This window comes from Heterocephalus glaber, unplaced genomic scaffold (genome assembly GCF_053883595.1).
Source record: "Heterocephalus glaber isolate CG9 unplaced genomic scaffold, H.glaber_assembly_v1.0 deba00001446, whole genome shotgun sequence".
Taxonomy (NCBI): domain Eukaryota; kingdom Metazoa; phylum Chordata; class Mammalia; order Rodentia; family Bathyergidae; genus Heterocephalus; species Heterocephalus glaber.
Window position 1 is genome coordinate 6,848,400 of NW_028258298.1, and position 14,016 is coordinate 6,862,415.

The following is a 14,016-nucleotide window of genomic DNA, read 5'->3' on the forward strand; positions in this document are numbered from 1 at the left end:
ACACAAATTTGAATAAATTGTATTTTCATGTTCAGTTAGTTAAAAATACATAGTCATTTCTTTTTTTTTTTTGCCTTATTGTTGTTTTTTTTTTGTATTAAATTCTTTTATTGGTACATTGTAGGTATACAACACAAGTACATTTCTCATTGGGAATTGTACCTTTACATAATGCATCTTGGTTCTTATTTTTTCCCCATTCCTAGCCCTCCTTTCATGCCCTCCACCCTTCCCTATTTACAAAGACTTTATTTCCATTTTTTCCATTTCTCATCATTTTTTCCATTTCTCATCATTTTTTCGTTTCCCTTCTTTCCTTTCCCCTGCCCCTCCCACTACCCCTACCCCTTTGGACCTTTTCTTCCTATTTTACATTATCGATTATTCATTCTAATAATTGGGACGTTTTAGGTATACAACATAATGACATTCATCATTGGAAATTTGCACCTTTACATAGTCTCTCTTGGTTCTTATTTTTCACCCTTGCCCAGCCCTCCCTTCAACTCCTCCAGTCCTCCCTATTTACCAAGATTTTGTTCCTCTTTTTTCCATTTTCTCATATTAATCCCATTCCCTTCTATCCTTTCCTCTAGCCCTCCCACTTCCTTCCCCTTTGCCCCTTTTCTTCCTATTTCACATTACCTATTATACATTTCGTCCTTATTTACACTTTCAGTTTCTCACACCAGAGAAACTATTCTGTATTTACACGTGTGTCCTATTTATTTCACTTAAGAGTATTCCCTCAATGTGCATCCACTTAGCTATAAATGTCTCTAATTTCTCATTTTTTATGGCTGAGTAGTACTCCATTTTATAAAAAAAGCACATTTTCTTTATCCAGTCTCCAGTTGATGGGCATTTGGGCTGTTTCCAAGTTTTAGCTATCACAAACTGTGCTGCTATGAACATGGGTGCATATATATCACTGTGGTATGATTCTTTTAATTCTTTGGGGAAGATCCCCAGCAGTGGAATAGTGGGGTCAAATGGGACTTCCAGTCCTAGTCCTTTGGGGTATCTCCATACTGATTTCCACAGTGGTTGCACCAGTCTACACTGCCACCAGCAGTGGAGCAGGGTTCCTCTTTCCCCACAGCCCCGCCAGCATTGGTTATTGGTTGATTTCATGATAGCAGCCATTCTTTCTGGAGTGAAGTGGAATCTCAGCATTGTTTTCATTTGCATCTCTCGAATGACAAGTGATGTTGAGCATTTTTTCATGTATTTATTTGCTATTTCTACTTCTTTGTCTGAGAAATGTCTGTTCATTTCAGATGCCCATTTTTGGATTGGGTCTTTAAATTTGAGAGGTCTTTTTAAGTTCTTTATAGATTCAAGATAGTAGACCTTTGTCTGAGGAAGAGCAGGTGAAGATTTTTTTCCCACATTGTGGGTTTTCTCTTCACACTGCTGGTGGTTTCTCTTGCTGTGCAGAAGCTTTTGAATAAGAAGAGATCCCACTTGTTGATTGTTTGTGCTAGTTCACCATCAACTGAGGTTTTGTTCATAAAAGCTTTTCCTACACCGATGTCTTCAAGGGTTCTACCTAACCTCTGTTCCAACTGGTTCAGAGTTTCTATTTTACTATTTAGATCTTTCATCCATTTTGATTTTAGTTTAGTGCATGGTGAGAGATATAGGTCTAGTTTTAATCTTTGGCAAGTTGAAGCCCAATTTTTCCAGCACCATTTATTAAAGAGGCTATCTTTCCTCCAGTGAGGGTGTTTGGCTCCTTTGTCGAAGATGAGATGGCTGAGTGTGTCTGGCATTGTTTCTGCATCTTCTAATCTGTTCCACTGTTCCTCAAGTCTGTTTCTTTGCCAGGACCATGGTGTTTTTATCACAGTAGCTTTGTAGTATAGTTGCAGGTTGGGGATTGTGATACCCCCTGCCATGTCCCTGTTACCTAGAATTGCTTTTGCTATTCTGGGTCTCTTCTTGTTCCAAATGAATTTTTGGATTGTTTTCTCAAGGTCTATGAAGTATGCTGCTGGGATCTCAATTGAAATTGCATTAAATCTATATAGCAGTTTTGGAAGTATGGCCATTTTCACTCTATTAATCCTTCCTACCCAGGAGCAGGGGATGTCTGTCCATTTTCTGATATCATCTTCGATCTCTCTTTTCAGAGTGCCATAGTTTTCAGAGAAGAGGTCTTTGATTTCTTTCGTTAGGATGATTCCTAGGTATTTCAGTTTTTTGGATGCCATTGTGAAAGGAATTTTTTGCCCTATTTCCGTCTCAGTGAGTCTGTTGTTCATGTAGAGGAAAGCTATTGATTTTTGTGTGTTGACATTGTATCCAGCTACTCTACTGAATTTGGTTATTAAGTCTGGAAGACTTTTCGTGGCATTCTTGGGATCTTCTATCTAGAGTATCATGTCATCTGCAAATAATGACAATTGGACTTCTTCATTTCCTATCTTTATTCCTTTTATTTCTTTCTCTTGTCTAATTGCCGTGGCTAATGTTTCCAGAACTATATTGAACAAGAGTGGTGATAGTGGACATCCTTGTCTTGTTCCTGATTTTCGTGTGAAGGATTTCAGTTTTTGACCATTTAGTATGATATTGGCTGTTGGTTTTTCATAGATGGCGTCTATCAGTTTGAAGTAGACACCATCTATTCCAAGTTTTTGTAAGGTTTTTATCATAAATGCATGTTGGCTTTTGTCAAATGCTTTTTCTGCGTCTGTGGAGATAATCATATGGGTTTTGTCCTTGGCTCTATTGATATAGTGTATTACATTGATTGATTTGTGTGTATTGAACCATCCCTGCATCCCTGGGATGAATCCCACTTGATCAGGGTGTATGATCTTCTTGATGATCTTCTGCATTCTATTTGGCATTATCTTATTAAGGATTTTTGCATCTATGATCATTAGTGAGACTGGCCTATAGTTCTCTTTTTCAGTTGGGTCTTTCTCTGCTTTGGGGATCAAGGTGATGCTTGCTTTCAGGAATGAATTTGGGAGTATTGCTTCCCTTTCAATTTCACTGAAGAGTTTAAACAGTAGTGGCAGCAGTTCCTGTCTATATGTCTTGTAGAATTCAGCAGTGAAGCCATGAGGGCCCGGGCTTTTCTTAGTTGATAAGTTTTTTATTACATTTTCAATTTCATTGGTTGATATTGGGTTGTTATTTTTAGGTCTTCTTCGTTCAACTTTGGTAATTCATGTGTATCTAGGAATCTGTCCATTTCTTCTGTGTTGTCCATCTTATTGGCGTATAGGTTCTGGAAGTAGGTATTGATGATCCTCTGAATTTCTTCTGGGTCTGTTGTAATTTCACCCTTTTCATTCCTAATTGCATGGATTTGGGCCTTTTCTTTCCTTTTTCTGACAAGGTTGGCTAAAGGTTTGTCAATTTTGTTGATTCTTTTGAAGAACCAACTCTTGGCTTCATTGATTTTTTGTATTGTTCTCTTAGTCTCCATTGCATTGATTTCTCCTCTGATCTTTATAATTTCCTCCCTTGTATGACCTTTGGGGTTGCCCTGCTCTTCTTTTTCTAGAAGCTTGAGGTGCAGCATCAGGTTGTTTAATTGGGCTCATTCTGTTTTCCTAATATGCATATTCACTGCTATGAATTTCCCTTGTAAGACAGCTTTCATTGTGTCCCATAGATTCCAATATGTTGTATTGTCATTATCATTTAATTGAAGGAACTGTCTGTTTTCTTCTTTAATTTCCTCTGTGACCCATTGGTTATTCAGAAGTGTGTTGTTCAATTTCCACGTGTTTTTGAAATTTTTTGAGTTTCTTTTGCTATGGATCTCCTATTTCATTGCACTATGGTCTGATAATGTACAGGGGATAACTTCAATTCCTTTGCACTTAGTTAAACATGTTCTATGTGTGAGTATGTGGTCTATTTTGGAGAATGACCCATGTGCAGCTGAGAAGAATGTGTATTCTGATTTTGTGGAGTGCAAGACTCTGTAAACATCTGTTAAGTTCATTTGTTCAAGAGTTTGATTGAGTTCTAGTATTTCATTACTTATTTTTAGTCTAGTTGATCTATCTATTTGTGACAGTGGGCTGTTGAGGTCCCCCACTACAATTGTATTAGTGCATATATGACTTTTCATGTCCATTAGTATTTGTTTTATATAGTTGGGCGTACTAGTGTTTGGTGCATAGATATTTATGACTGTCCTCTCTTCCTCTTGGATTCTTCCCTTTACACGGATGTAATGTCCTTCTTTGTCTCTCTTAATCAGTGTTGGTTTCAAATCGACTTGATCGGCGAAGAGGATAGCTACTCCCTCTTTTTTCCGGGTTCCTGTCGCAGGGAGTAATGTTTTCCGCCCTTTAACTTTCAGTCTATGAGTTTCCTTTTGAATTAAGTGTGTTTCTTGTATGCAGCATATTGTTGGATTTTGCTTCTTGACCCATTCTGCCAGTCTATTTCTTTTGATTGGTGAATTGAGACCATTAACATTGATGGTTATAACTGAAACGTATTGACTTGTCATTGCCATGATTTTTTCTTTTTGTTGGGTTCTCCCCCTTTCCATTTAATTTCGTGTCATGCTAGATGAGTTCATTCTGCTTTACTTCCTGGGGTTGTGATCCTCAATGTCTGTTCCTCGGATATTGTGTAAAATTCTTTGGAGTGCTGGTTTGGTATTCACGAAGTTCCCAAGGTGCTCTTTGTCATGAAAGTATCTTATTTCTCCATCCATTTTGAAAGATAGTTTTACAGGGTACATCAATCTGGGTTGGAGGCTGTTTTCTTTTAGGGCTTGGAATATGTCACTCGAGGCTCTTCTTGCCTTGATGGTTTGTGTTGAGAAGTCTGCTGTGATTCTGATGGGCTTTCCTTTGTATGTGATTTGTTTCTTTTCTCTGACTGCTTGGAGAACTTTGTTCTTCTGTTGTGTTTCTGGAATCTTAACAATTATATGCCTATGTGTAGATTTTTTTTGATCAAGGCTATTTGGAGTCCTATATGCCTCACTTATCTGTATGTCAAGCTTTTTACCCCTGCTTGGGAAGTTTTCTGCCATTATTTCTGTGAAGAGGTTTTTTATGTCATCTCCACTCTCTCCTGTTTCTTCATTGACTCCAATCAGTCTTATGTTATTCTTTTTTGCATCGTCTAGCAGCTGCTGGATTGATTTCTCATGTTCCTTTATAATTTTGAAGCAATTTTTCTTTTCCTGGTCACTAATTGCAATCTTATCTTCTATATGTGAAATTCTGTCCTCACATTGGCTCATTCTGCTGTGTAGACTTTCAGTGGACTTTTTCATGTCCTGGAAATCTATTTGCATCTGTTTTATGGATTCCATTTGTTTCTTATGTTGGGATTCCATCATGTTCCTGAGCTCCTCTCTAGATTTATTAATCATGTCTTGCAGTAGGGGCACAATTTCTCCTGTTATCTGAGAAATTATTTCTGATTTCATTTTTTCCAGATCCCCTTTTGTTGCCAGTTCAGTGGGTCCAGGTGGTTGAGTATCAGAGTGTTCCATCTCATTTCCCTTTGGAGTTGCTGTAGGTGATCTGGAAGTCTGGTTTTGAGACTTATTTACATGTTTTCTCATTTCGACTGGGGTGGGGGTCTGTTAGCGCCTGCACGGATTACCTCCTCTGAGCTGAGTGAGGTGGGACAGGGGTCGGGAGCAGCAGTAGGGATGGTGACCCAAAAGCCCCTTCCTGTGGGCTGGGAGCAGCCGGAGGGATGGTGGCTGGGAAACCTCTTCCTCTGGTCCAGGAGCAATGGGATAGTGGCTCAGGAGCCCCTTCCTCTGGGCCAGGAGGAGCGGGACAGAAGGTGGCCCACAAGCCCTTTCCTCTGGGCTGGGCGCAGCGGGAGGGATGGTGACCGGGAAGCTCCTTCCTCTGGACCAGGAGCAGTGGGACGACGGCTCAGAAGCCCCTACCTCTGGGACAGGAACAGTGGGACTCAGTACCTTGGTCTGGTGGTCTGGTGTTCTCTGCGTCTTTGTAGTGTGGAATCAGGTGGCTGCCTATCTGCAGCGGAGTGATTTGGTGTCTTCCGTGCGACTCAGGACCTAGGTAGGGCGTGCACCGACCTGCCTGTCTGCATTGGGCTGATTCGGCGTGTTCCGGCAACTGGGGACCTCGGTAGTGTGTGGGCAGACCTGCCTGTCTGCAGAGGGGTCTAAAGATTAGGCGTCTTCTGCGTGACTCAGGACCTCGGTAGGGCGTGCACAGGCCTGTCTGTCTGCAGAGGGCTGATTCGGCGTGTGTTCCGCGCGACTGGGGACCTCGGTTGGGTGTCTACATAGTCATTTCTTTTGAAATTTCTTATTTTTTTCAAGCTTTATGTAAAAGTGTGTCATTTAATTTCCAAAATCCTTTAGGGTTTTCAAACTACTTTTTTTTTTTTAACTCGGGACCTTCCACTTGAGAAGCAGGCGTAAGAACCACTGAAATAAATCCCTGGCCCCTGGTGGTTATTATTTTCAAAGGGAGGCAGTGGGCTTTAACCATCAGGAGAAAGAGGGTTAATGGGTAATTTAATATTGTTTTCCATTATTGACCTTTCAATTTAATGTAACTCATTAGAGCATTTTGGAATTTCACTATTTACAATGAAGTGAATAAAAAGTACTCATTAGGAAATATAAAATGTCATGAATAAAATACCATTCTAGAATGAGGCCTGATTCCTAAGGATTTCTATTTAAAGGTGAATTACAGTTTTTTTTAACCCTACCTGTAGGGCAAAAGTTGGATTGTTAAAAGAAGTTATGAAGATTTTCGGGTACTTGATAAACATCTTCATCTATGTATTTATGACCGACGCTTCTCCCAACTCTCTGAGCTGCCCCGTTCTGACAACCTGAAGGACAGTCCAGAGGTATGCATTTGGTACTTTGCACATGTAATCACTACATGTGAAATAGCAGAAATTTTTGTCTGTACACTAAATAAAAACTTATATTGAACATCTAGGATCATTTTTGGAATTACCTATTTCTCAACAGAAACATTAGTAGGATATTTAGAGTTAAAGTAGGTTTGGTATATAATTTTATAGGAAAGAAAACTCATAGCAGTAATATATAAACAGACAATATATATTAACATACCATTCTTCAGAGAGAATATAAAAACCACGAAAGCCAAACTACAGCATCATGATCAAAAAATAACATCAGGGAATCAAAAATTGTGAAGAGTATTTGAAAATAGAATAAAATTTACAAGGAAGAGAAAATATGGCTTAAAAATCTATATACAAGATGACCACAAAACACAGAAATCTTAAAAACACTGAGTACACAGAATAAGTGAGAAAGATGTAACAGAAGAAAGCTCTGGAAAGTCTGGTTGCTCTCCTGCGAGGGAATTTGACACTATCCATAAAGTGAGAGCGGAGTTTTGAAAAATAATCAGAGATTTAGAAATTAAAATATGATCATTTAAATTAAGTTTAATAGCAAATCTGAATAACTGGACTACATAAAAAATTGATACAGCTAAGGAAAGAATTAATGAGCTTGAAGGTCAAGTCATTTATAAGAGTGTGGCTTCTGAAAGGGAAAAAATGCTAAGAAGTTGTGAGAGAAGAGCAGTTCCTACTCATAGGGATTGTAGGAGCAGAGAGTAGATGAAAGGAAGTAACTAAAGAGTTCACTAGACCTATGGAAATCAATGTTTTCAGATTCAGAGGGTCCCATAGGTGCTATCATATAATGTTATGAAATTGCATATGTTCCTAAATCCATGCAGAGAACAAAACATAGATTTTCTTAAAAGAATTAAGAATTAGACATTAGACTCTTCCTCAGCCAGGATGGACTAGAAAATAGTGCAGGGGTATCTCCGACATGTTGGGGGGTGGTGAAGTAATTTGGACTATCAGTTCCAGAGTAGTTAAGTAGATGGATTGAGTAGAGCCATCATGGATCATGCAGGAGCTGACCCTGCAGCAGAAGTGCAGGAAGGTCTTCTAGCCGCTATTCCTGCTTGCCCAGAAAACCTCTATGTCTCTGTCTTCACTTCCCATTTATGCCCATTTCACTCACTTTATCTCTCAGATTGCCAATTTCAGAAACAGCTGTACCATAGTTGGATCATATGAATGTGGCTGCTGTCCAGCCACATGCACAGAGGATTACAGAGGGACTGGAAGCAAAAGGCTGCAGGGCGACAGTAGAGAGCTAGGTGGAAGAGCCAAGTATGGATCTGTAACAAACATCTTTCTGTGTTTTCAATACAAAAATAGAAACAGAAAGCAATATGATTAGAAGCTATAAAATAGGGGTTCAAAGTTAAAGGCCTCACAAGACAGGCTGAATCATTACATTGGTGCCCATAGGTTCGGTGATCATCTTCTGTAAAAAGTCCTCTGTAACTGTTAAATGCCTAAAGATCTGTAGCTCCCTCACCCCCAGAAACAACCATTTACCCCAGAGTATCTTTTCCAAAGAATTGGTATCCTTCCTGTGAGTCACACTGTGTCCTGCACTTTCTCCACAGTCCGTCACTAAGATGCTCATGGCTTACCTGTCCCGCCTTTCAGCCATTGCTGGCAACAAGATCAACTGTGGGCCTGCCCTTACCTGGATGGAGGTATTCACCTTACGGAGATGTATTTCAAAATTACTCTCTTAAGAAATTCTATATTAGATTGCTGTTGAGTTTCAGGAATCAAAAAACTGGAGTTTATTATCTTCTGGAAGGATAGATATATAATATATGAAATATTTTACCTCAAATCTTTCTTTGATAATTTGGGAAACTAATTTTAACATATTTTATGAGTCTTAATGATACCTGTTGTCTTGGTGTTCATTGTATTAATGTATGGTTTGAGCAAGTTATGTATTTTTTCAGTTGACTTAATAATTAAAAATATTTTTCAGTTATATATGAACAAGTAGTTTTTCTAAAAATATGATTTAAGAATGTCCAAAGTGAAACATTGTCCAGTAAATATGTTAAGTATATATTCTTAATTTGCATATGCAGAAGTTAGGTTGTTCTTTTCTCTCAGTGGAGATTAGGAAGGCGAGAAGGGAGGTAGACAGGATATAGAGCTGTGAGCCAGGCCAGCTGGCACTGGGATCTGGACTTTTTCATCATTGGCCGTGTGATCTTAGAAAAATAATTTAATCACTCAAAAATTACAAAACTTCTTTTTATTTTAGTATCTTTACCTTTAATGATGATAAAGATTAGTATCTTTTATAGTAATTAGGATTATATTAACTCACATATTATTTGCACAGCATGACTTCCATATATTAACTATCCAGTAAATGGTAGTTACAGTTTTCTTTCACTTTTTAGATTGCTCTCTTTAAATTAAACTGAATTGTATTTTGTAGGCATTTAAAGAAACATGTACAAGTCCCATGTGTTTAACCACCTCATAGTACATGTTCTTTTTTACAGATTGATAATAGAGGAAATCACCTTCTGGTTCATGAGGAATCATCCATCAACACTCCTGCTGTTGGTGCTGCTCATGTTATCAAGAGGTACACTGCTCGGGCCCCTGATGAATTGACCTTAGAGGTAAATGACTAAAGAAGGGTATTTGTTCTGTGGCCCCTGTTTCCAGCCTCATCCTGAAGTGTTTTAACTACTTAATTAAAAAAAAAAAAATGAAAAGCACCAGGTTTTTCTGCAGTCCTTTATGTTTTAGTCTAGAATGTTTTGTATTTTTTACTTAAATGATTGTACTCATTCATCCGTGATTGCCTTCAGTGTCTTCCATTTCTTTCAGGAACTCATCCTTGGTCTTTCTTATCTTATTCCATGCTAGTAACAAACTCCAAAAAGCTGGACTGAATGCCATTCAGAATTGTTCCCATGGCTTATCTCTAACAGATCACTTACTGCATTTAATTGTAGTTGTTTTCATGTTTATCTTATAGGGCCTTTTGAAAGGAAGCCTAGCTTTGTGTTTTTAGTGCCTAAAAACAGTGGTATAGTAATAGTATTTTTTAAAATGCCTGTTGAAAAATTGAATTAAAGAACAAAATAAAGGTAAAAATGAATATTTCTTGCTATCATGTGCAAAAGGAGGAGAAATAATGCTTTTAAGTTTTTTCCTTTAAAAACATATTTGCTGATGATAGACAAAATAAATGCAAACTTAAATGCTTTAAGAATAAACATTGTAAGCTAGTAAGGTGGTATATGCCTATAATCTTGGCAGTTTGGTAAACTGAGGCAGGAAGATCACAGGCTTGAGGCCAGGCTGGGCAACTTAGTGACTTAGTGAGACCTGTCTCAAAATAAATTTTAAAAAGAGCTGGGGATATAGCTTAGTGTAAAAAGCCCTGGCTCAGTACCCAGTAAAATACACACACACACACACACACACACACACACACACACACACACACACAGAAGGAAAGAAAGAACAATGGAGACGACTGTGTATTATCTGAACTGTTCTTAAACTATTAGGTTCTGTGCAGAAGGAAACACAGATCTCAAAAGATGCTGTGTCTGTGAGTAAATATGACTATGTGAAAGTGGCTCGTTCATGACTAGAGAAACCAGTGTGGCTATAAAGAGTACTAAAAATGTTCTACATGTTAAGTGTTTAACTCTGTTTTATTGTGGATATTAGCATGATTGAAAAATATAACATCTATTAAATGTATTATTTAAAACTTAACTATTATGCATATTTTGTTCACATTTATATAAACTCACTGTTTCACCTTTTACGATGAAGAAAGTTAGCTCTTTATAAGTGTCATATTGTACCATCTTCTGAAAGAAGTGACATTGTCATAACATTTTACATTAAGAACAACCCATTTTCATACTTTTCCTCTGTGATTAAATAAGACATGTCAGATACTTGATATGCTATTTAAAATTGTCCCAAATAAGAAATCTGATCAGCTTCAGTACCCACAGTATAGAATCTCCTCAACTTGCAATGGGGTTCATCCAGTAAACCTACTGAATATCCCAGCCTCGCAGCACAGTGCACTGCAGAGCATCAGTTGTTTGCCCTAATGATCGGACAGAGGACTAGAAGCAGTGGACCACTGCTGCTGCCCAGCATCACAGAAGAGCTATCATACAACATCCCTAGCCCGAGGCAAGAACAAAATATCAAATTTGAATACACTTCACTTTTGCATCATACTTATGTCGAATCATCCTAAGTTGGAGACTATTTTAACGGAAGTAATGATGATGGTATAAAATTGAGCATTAAAAAAACTTTACACGAAGATCTGTTATTGTGATGTTACTACATAAATGTTAGCTGGATTACAGTTTTGTGCTACTTAACTTTTTGTAGAACTTTAACAAAAGGTAAAATTACTAAATTATTTTAAGGAGAGGTAGTATGATTTTCAGAAATTATTGTCCAGAATATAAAATAGCGCTTTATCTTCTTGTACAGTTCAGATTTAAATTTTAACTAAACAGTTTTACTTAAAACTCTGATTCTCCTAGGTGGGAGACATTGTTTCTGTTATTGACATGCCCCCCAAAGTGCTAAGTACATGGTGGAGAGGCAAGCATGGATTTCAGGTAAGCAACAAAATTATATGTGGAAAGGTTCAAATATTAGTTCTCTCTATGCTTTACTAATATTTCTGTTTACAAGATGTACTGTCAGTGGACATGTCATCGGACATTTTGTCTGCTCTGATAGAAAAATGTAGAGGGTAATGGTGTTAGACTTGGGTTTTCTTGTCTATCTGGTATTGTCAAGGTTTTTATTTCTCCCCTTCTTCAATTTTAAATGGTGAGATAGCCAAAGTGTGAGCAGGCTCAGACCTGAGGACCTTTTTGAGATGATCAGGCATCTGAACCTGCTTTACTTTTGAATCTATTGGCTTAACTCATGATTTGCATGTATTTTCTCCTTGAAATAAATTGGTTTGATTAATATTTTTCTGTAACAATGCTTTGTGACTGTTATTGGAATCTTAGTGAATTAGTTGCAAAATCTAAGCCACCTCATTTATTTTTTCCATCTATATCTAAACAATTTGAGATCTAACAGTGGCATCTTTTAAATTGACTTAGCATTAATTTTAATAGTATAGATAGGTTTTCTTTTTCCTTTTAAAACTGTCCAGAGAAGATCCTCTGAAAAATGCCTTAAAATTATATTTTTAATCTATAGCCTGTTTTTTTAGTTTTCTTATAAAAGTACTTCTAAAATGCCATGTAACTAAAGTGCTTATACTATATACTTAGAAATTTGATAACTATTATATCTTTACCTTTGTATGTCAAAATTTGTTAACTGCCTTTTGCATATTTAAAAATTCTAATTCTTAGCTTTTTATATAATACTGGTGTATTTTATTTAAAACTATTAATCCAGTATAAAATAGTATAGCATGATAGTTAATTGTGGACTCTGGTTCCAGAATACCTGGGCATTAGTCCTGTATTACCTGGAACAAATTATTTAACTCTCTTATGTTTCAGTTCCCGCATTTTAAAAATGGGGATTGCAGAACTATATTTTACTTCATAGACTTGTCATGAAACTTAAATGTGTGAAATAAAAATGAAAAGTACATAGAGCAGGCATGTTGTGTATTTTTTTCCTCAATAAATTTTTTTTCAAAATTTAAATAATTCTCTTTTTATTTTAAAAATTAATTTATCCCTTTCTCTAGTATAAGTTTATATATAGAATTTACTTTTGCGGTGAAGACCAGAAAAATCATATCCATGTGGCTCCGTGTCTTTTCATGATTGCATAATTGGGGTCTTCTTTCATCTGTTCTCTGATTTCTTAACAGATCTGAATAATAGATGCTCTTGATTAAATATGAAACTAAGTAGAAGACTGGGATTTTCTTCATTGTAATAAGGAATTAATTCTTTATTGATGGAAATGAACTGTAGACTTCAGCATCTCACAAATGATCAAAAATTAAATTTGGTTTTAAAATGGCACTTATTTTTTGGTCTTCATATTGCTACCAGCTTTCTTATATGTAACCTTAGAAAGGCCATTTTCTTTCTTTGAACTTATTTTTTCTTGAATCAAAAGGCTCCATTTATAATCTCTCTATTCCTTTTAATTGTTTTAATTTTATGATTTTAAAAATAGTAACAAGTTTTTCCTTCCTTTGTGTAGCAAATGTTTATTGAGTAGTGACTCTGTCTTGGGATAGATTATCTAATTATTTTATTTAGACTCACAAATTAGTGTTGCCTAAACAAACTTTTTAAAGTCAGTACGAATTAGTCTAAAACTAGTTAGCTTGTTGCCAAACATTTAGAATAAAAACAAGTTATTTAAACTCAAGGAGATTTGTAATTGATTACAAAAACTTGTTCCTCTGGTAATGTTCTTTTTCCCCCTGATTTTTCTCAGAAAGGCAGCCTTATCCACACATCTGTTGGGATGTGCCTGTGAGAAGTGCAGTCCCTGTAGGGAAGCCCATAAAACTAGGAGAACGACTTTAAATTGCACTGTCAAAACAGTTCAAAAATGGAGTCCAGTATTTAAGGATAGCATCCAGTGTTTGAGCAAAGTTCTTGTTCTTTGCTGTTCCTATACACTAGACCATGTGTGAGAGCACCCTGGTTAATTGCAGGGTGAGGTGGAGTGGGGGGACGTAACTTTTATGTGCAAAGTACTGCTCTGCATTCCATACGCACTGTTGAATTTCAGAAAACTTCCAAGTAGTTCCTGTCTCTCATCATTATGGAGAGAGGAACAGTTTTTGAGATGTTTAATGAGCATCTAGGCTGTTTAGTGATGGATGGAGCAGGCACTCAGTTCCATGTCTGCTCTGTTCACTGTCTGAGGAGCACTAGGTATGATTCCTGGGTGCACTCTCAGAGTACTCTCTCCAGCTCAGTTTTCTCCTGTTGAAAGGAACTTCTTTTCTTCCCAACCAGCAGGGGATGTAGTAAAGGTTGGCTATCTCAGGCTACTAAGCATACTTGCTTATTGGTAGAAACATTGCTGTCACTGTTAGGTTTTAATATAATGATCAGTAAACTCCATGAAAGCTCTTCCTTGGGCTGCTCATGTTTTCTACCCTGGCTAGGTATTTCTAAATTCTGAGCA

The 14,016-nt window shown here is 37.1% G+C and overlaps 1 protein-coding gene across 10 annotated transcripts in view; it reads left to right on the plus strand.

Moving 5' to 3' along the window:
- Arhgap32 (Rho GTPase activating protein 32) overlaps window positions 1–14,016 on the plus strand; it is a 320,258-nt gene that overhangs the window by 213,105 nt on the left and 93,137 nt on the right. For all 10 annotated transcript variants that reach the window (XM_087214296.1, XM_087214295.1, XM_087214289.1 and 7 more), the window contains 4 exons: window positions 6,706–6,843; window positions 8,469–8,561; window positions 9,387–9,509; window positions 11,424–11,501. In XM_087214296.1, the coding sequence (XP_087070422.1) occupies window positions 6,706–6,843; window positions 8,469–8,561; window positions 9,387–9,509; window positions 11,424–11,501 (432 nt within the window). The remainder of the gene's footprint in view (window positions 1–6,705; window positions 6,844–8,468; window positions 8,562–9,386; window positions 9,510–11,423; window positions 11,502–14,016) is intronic.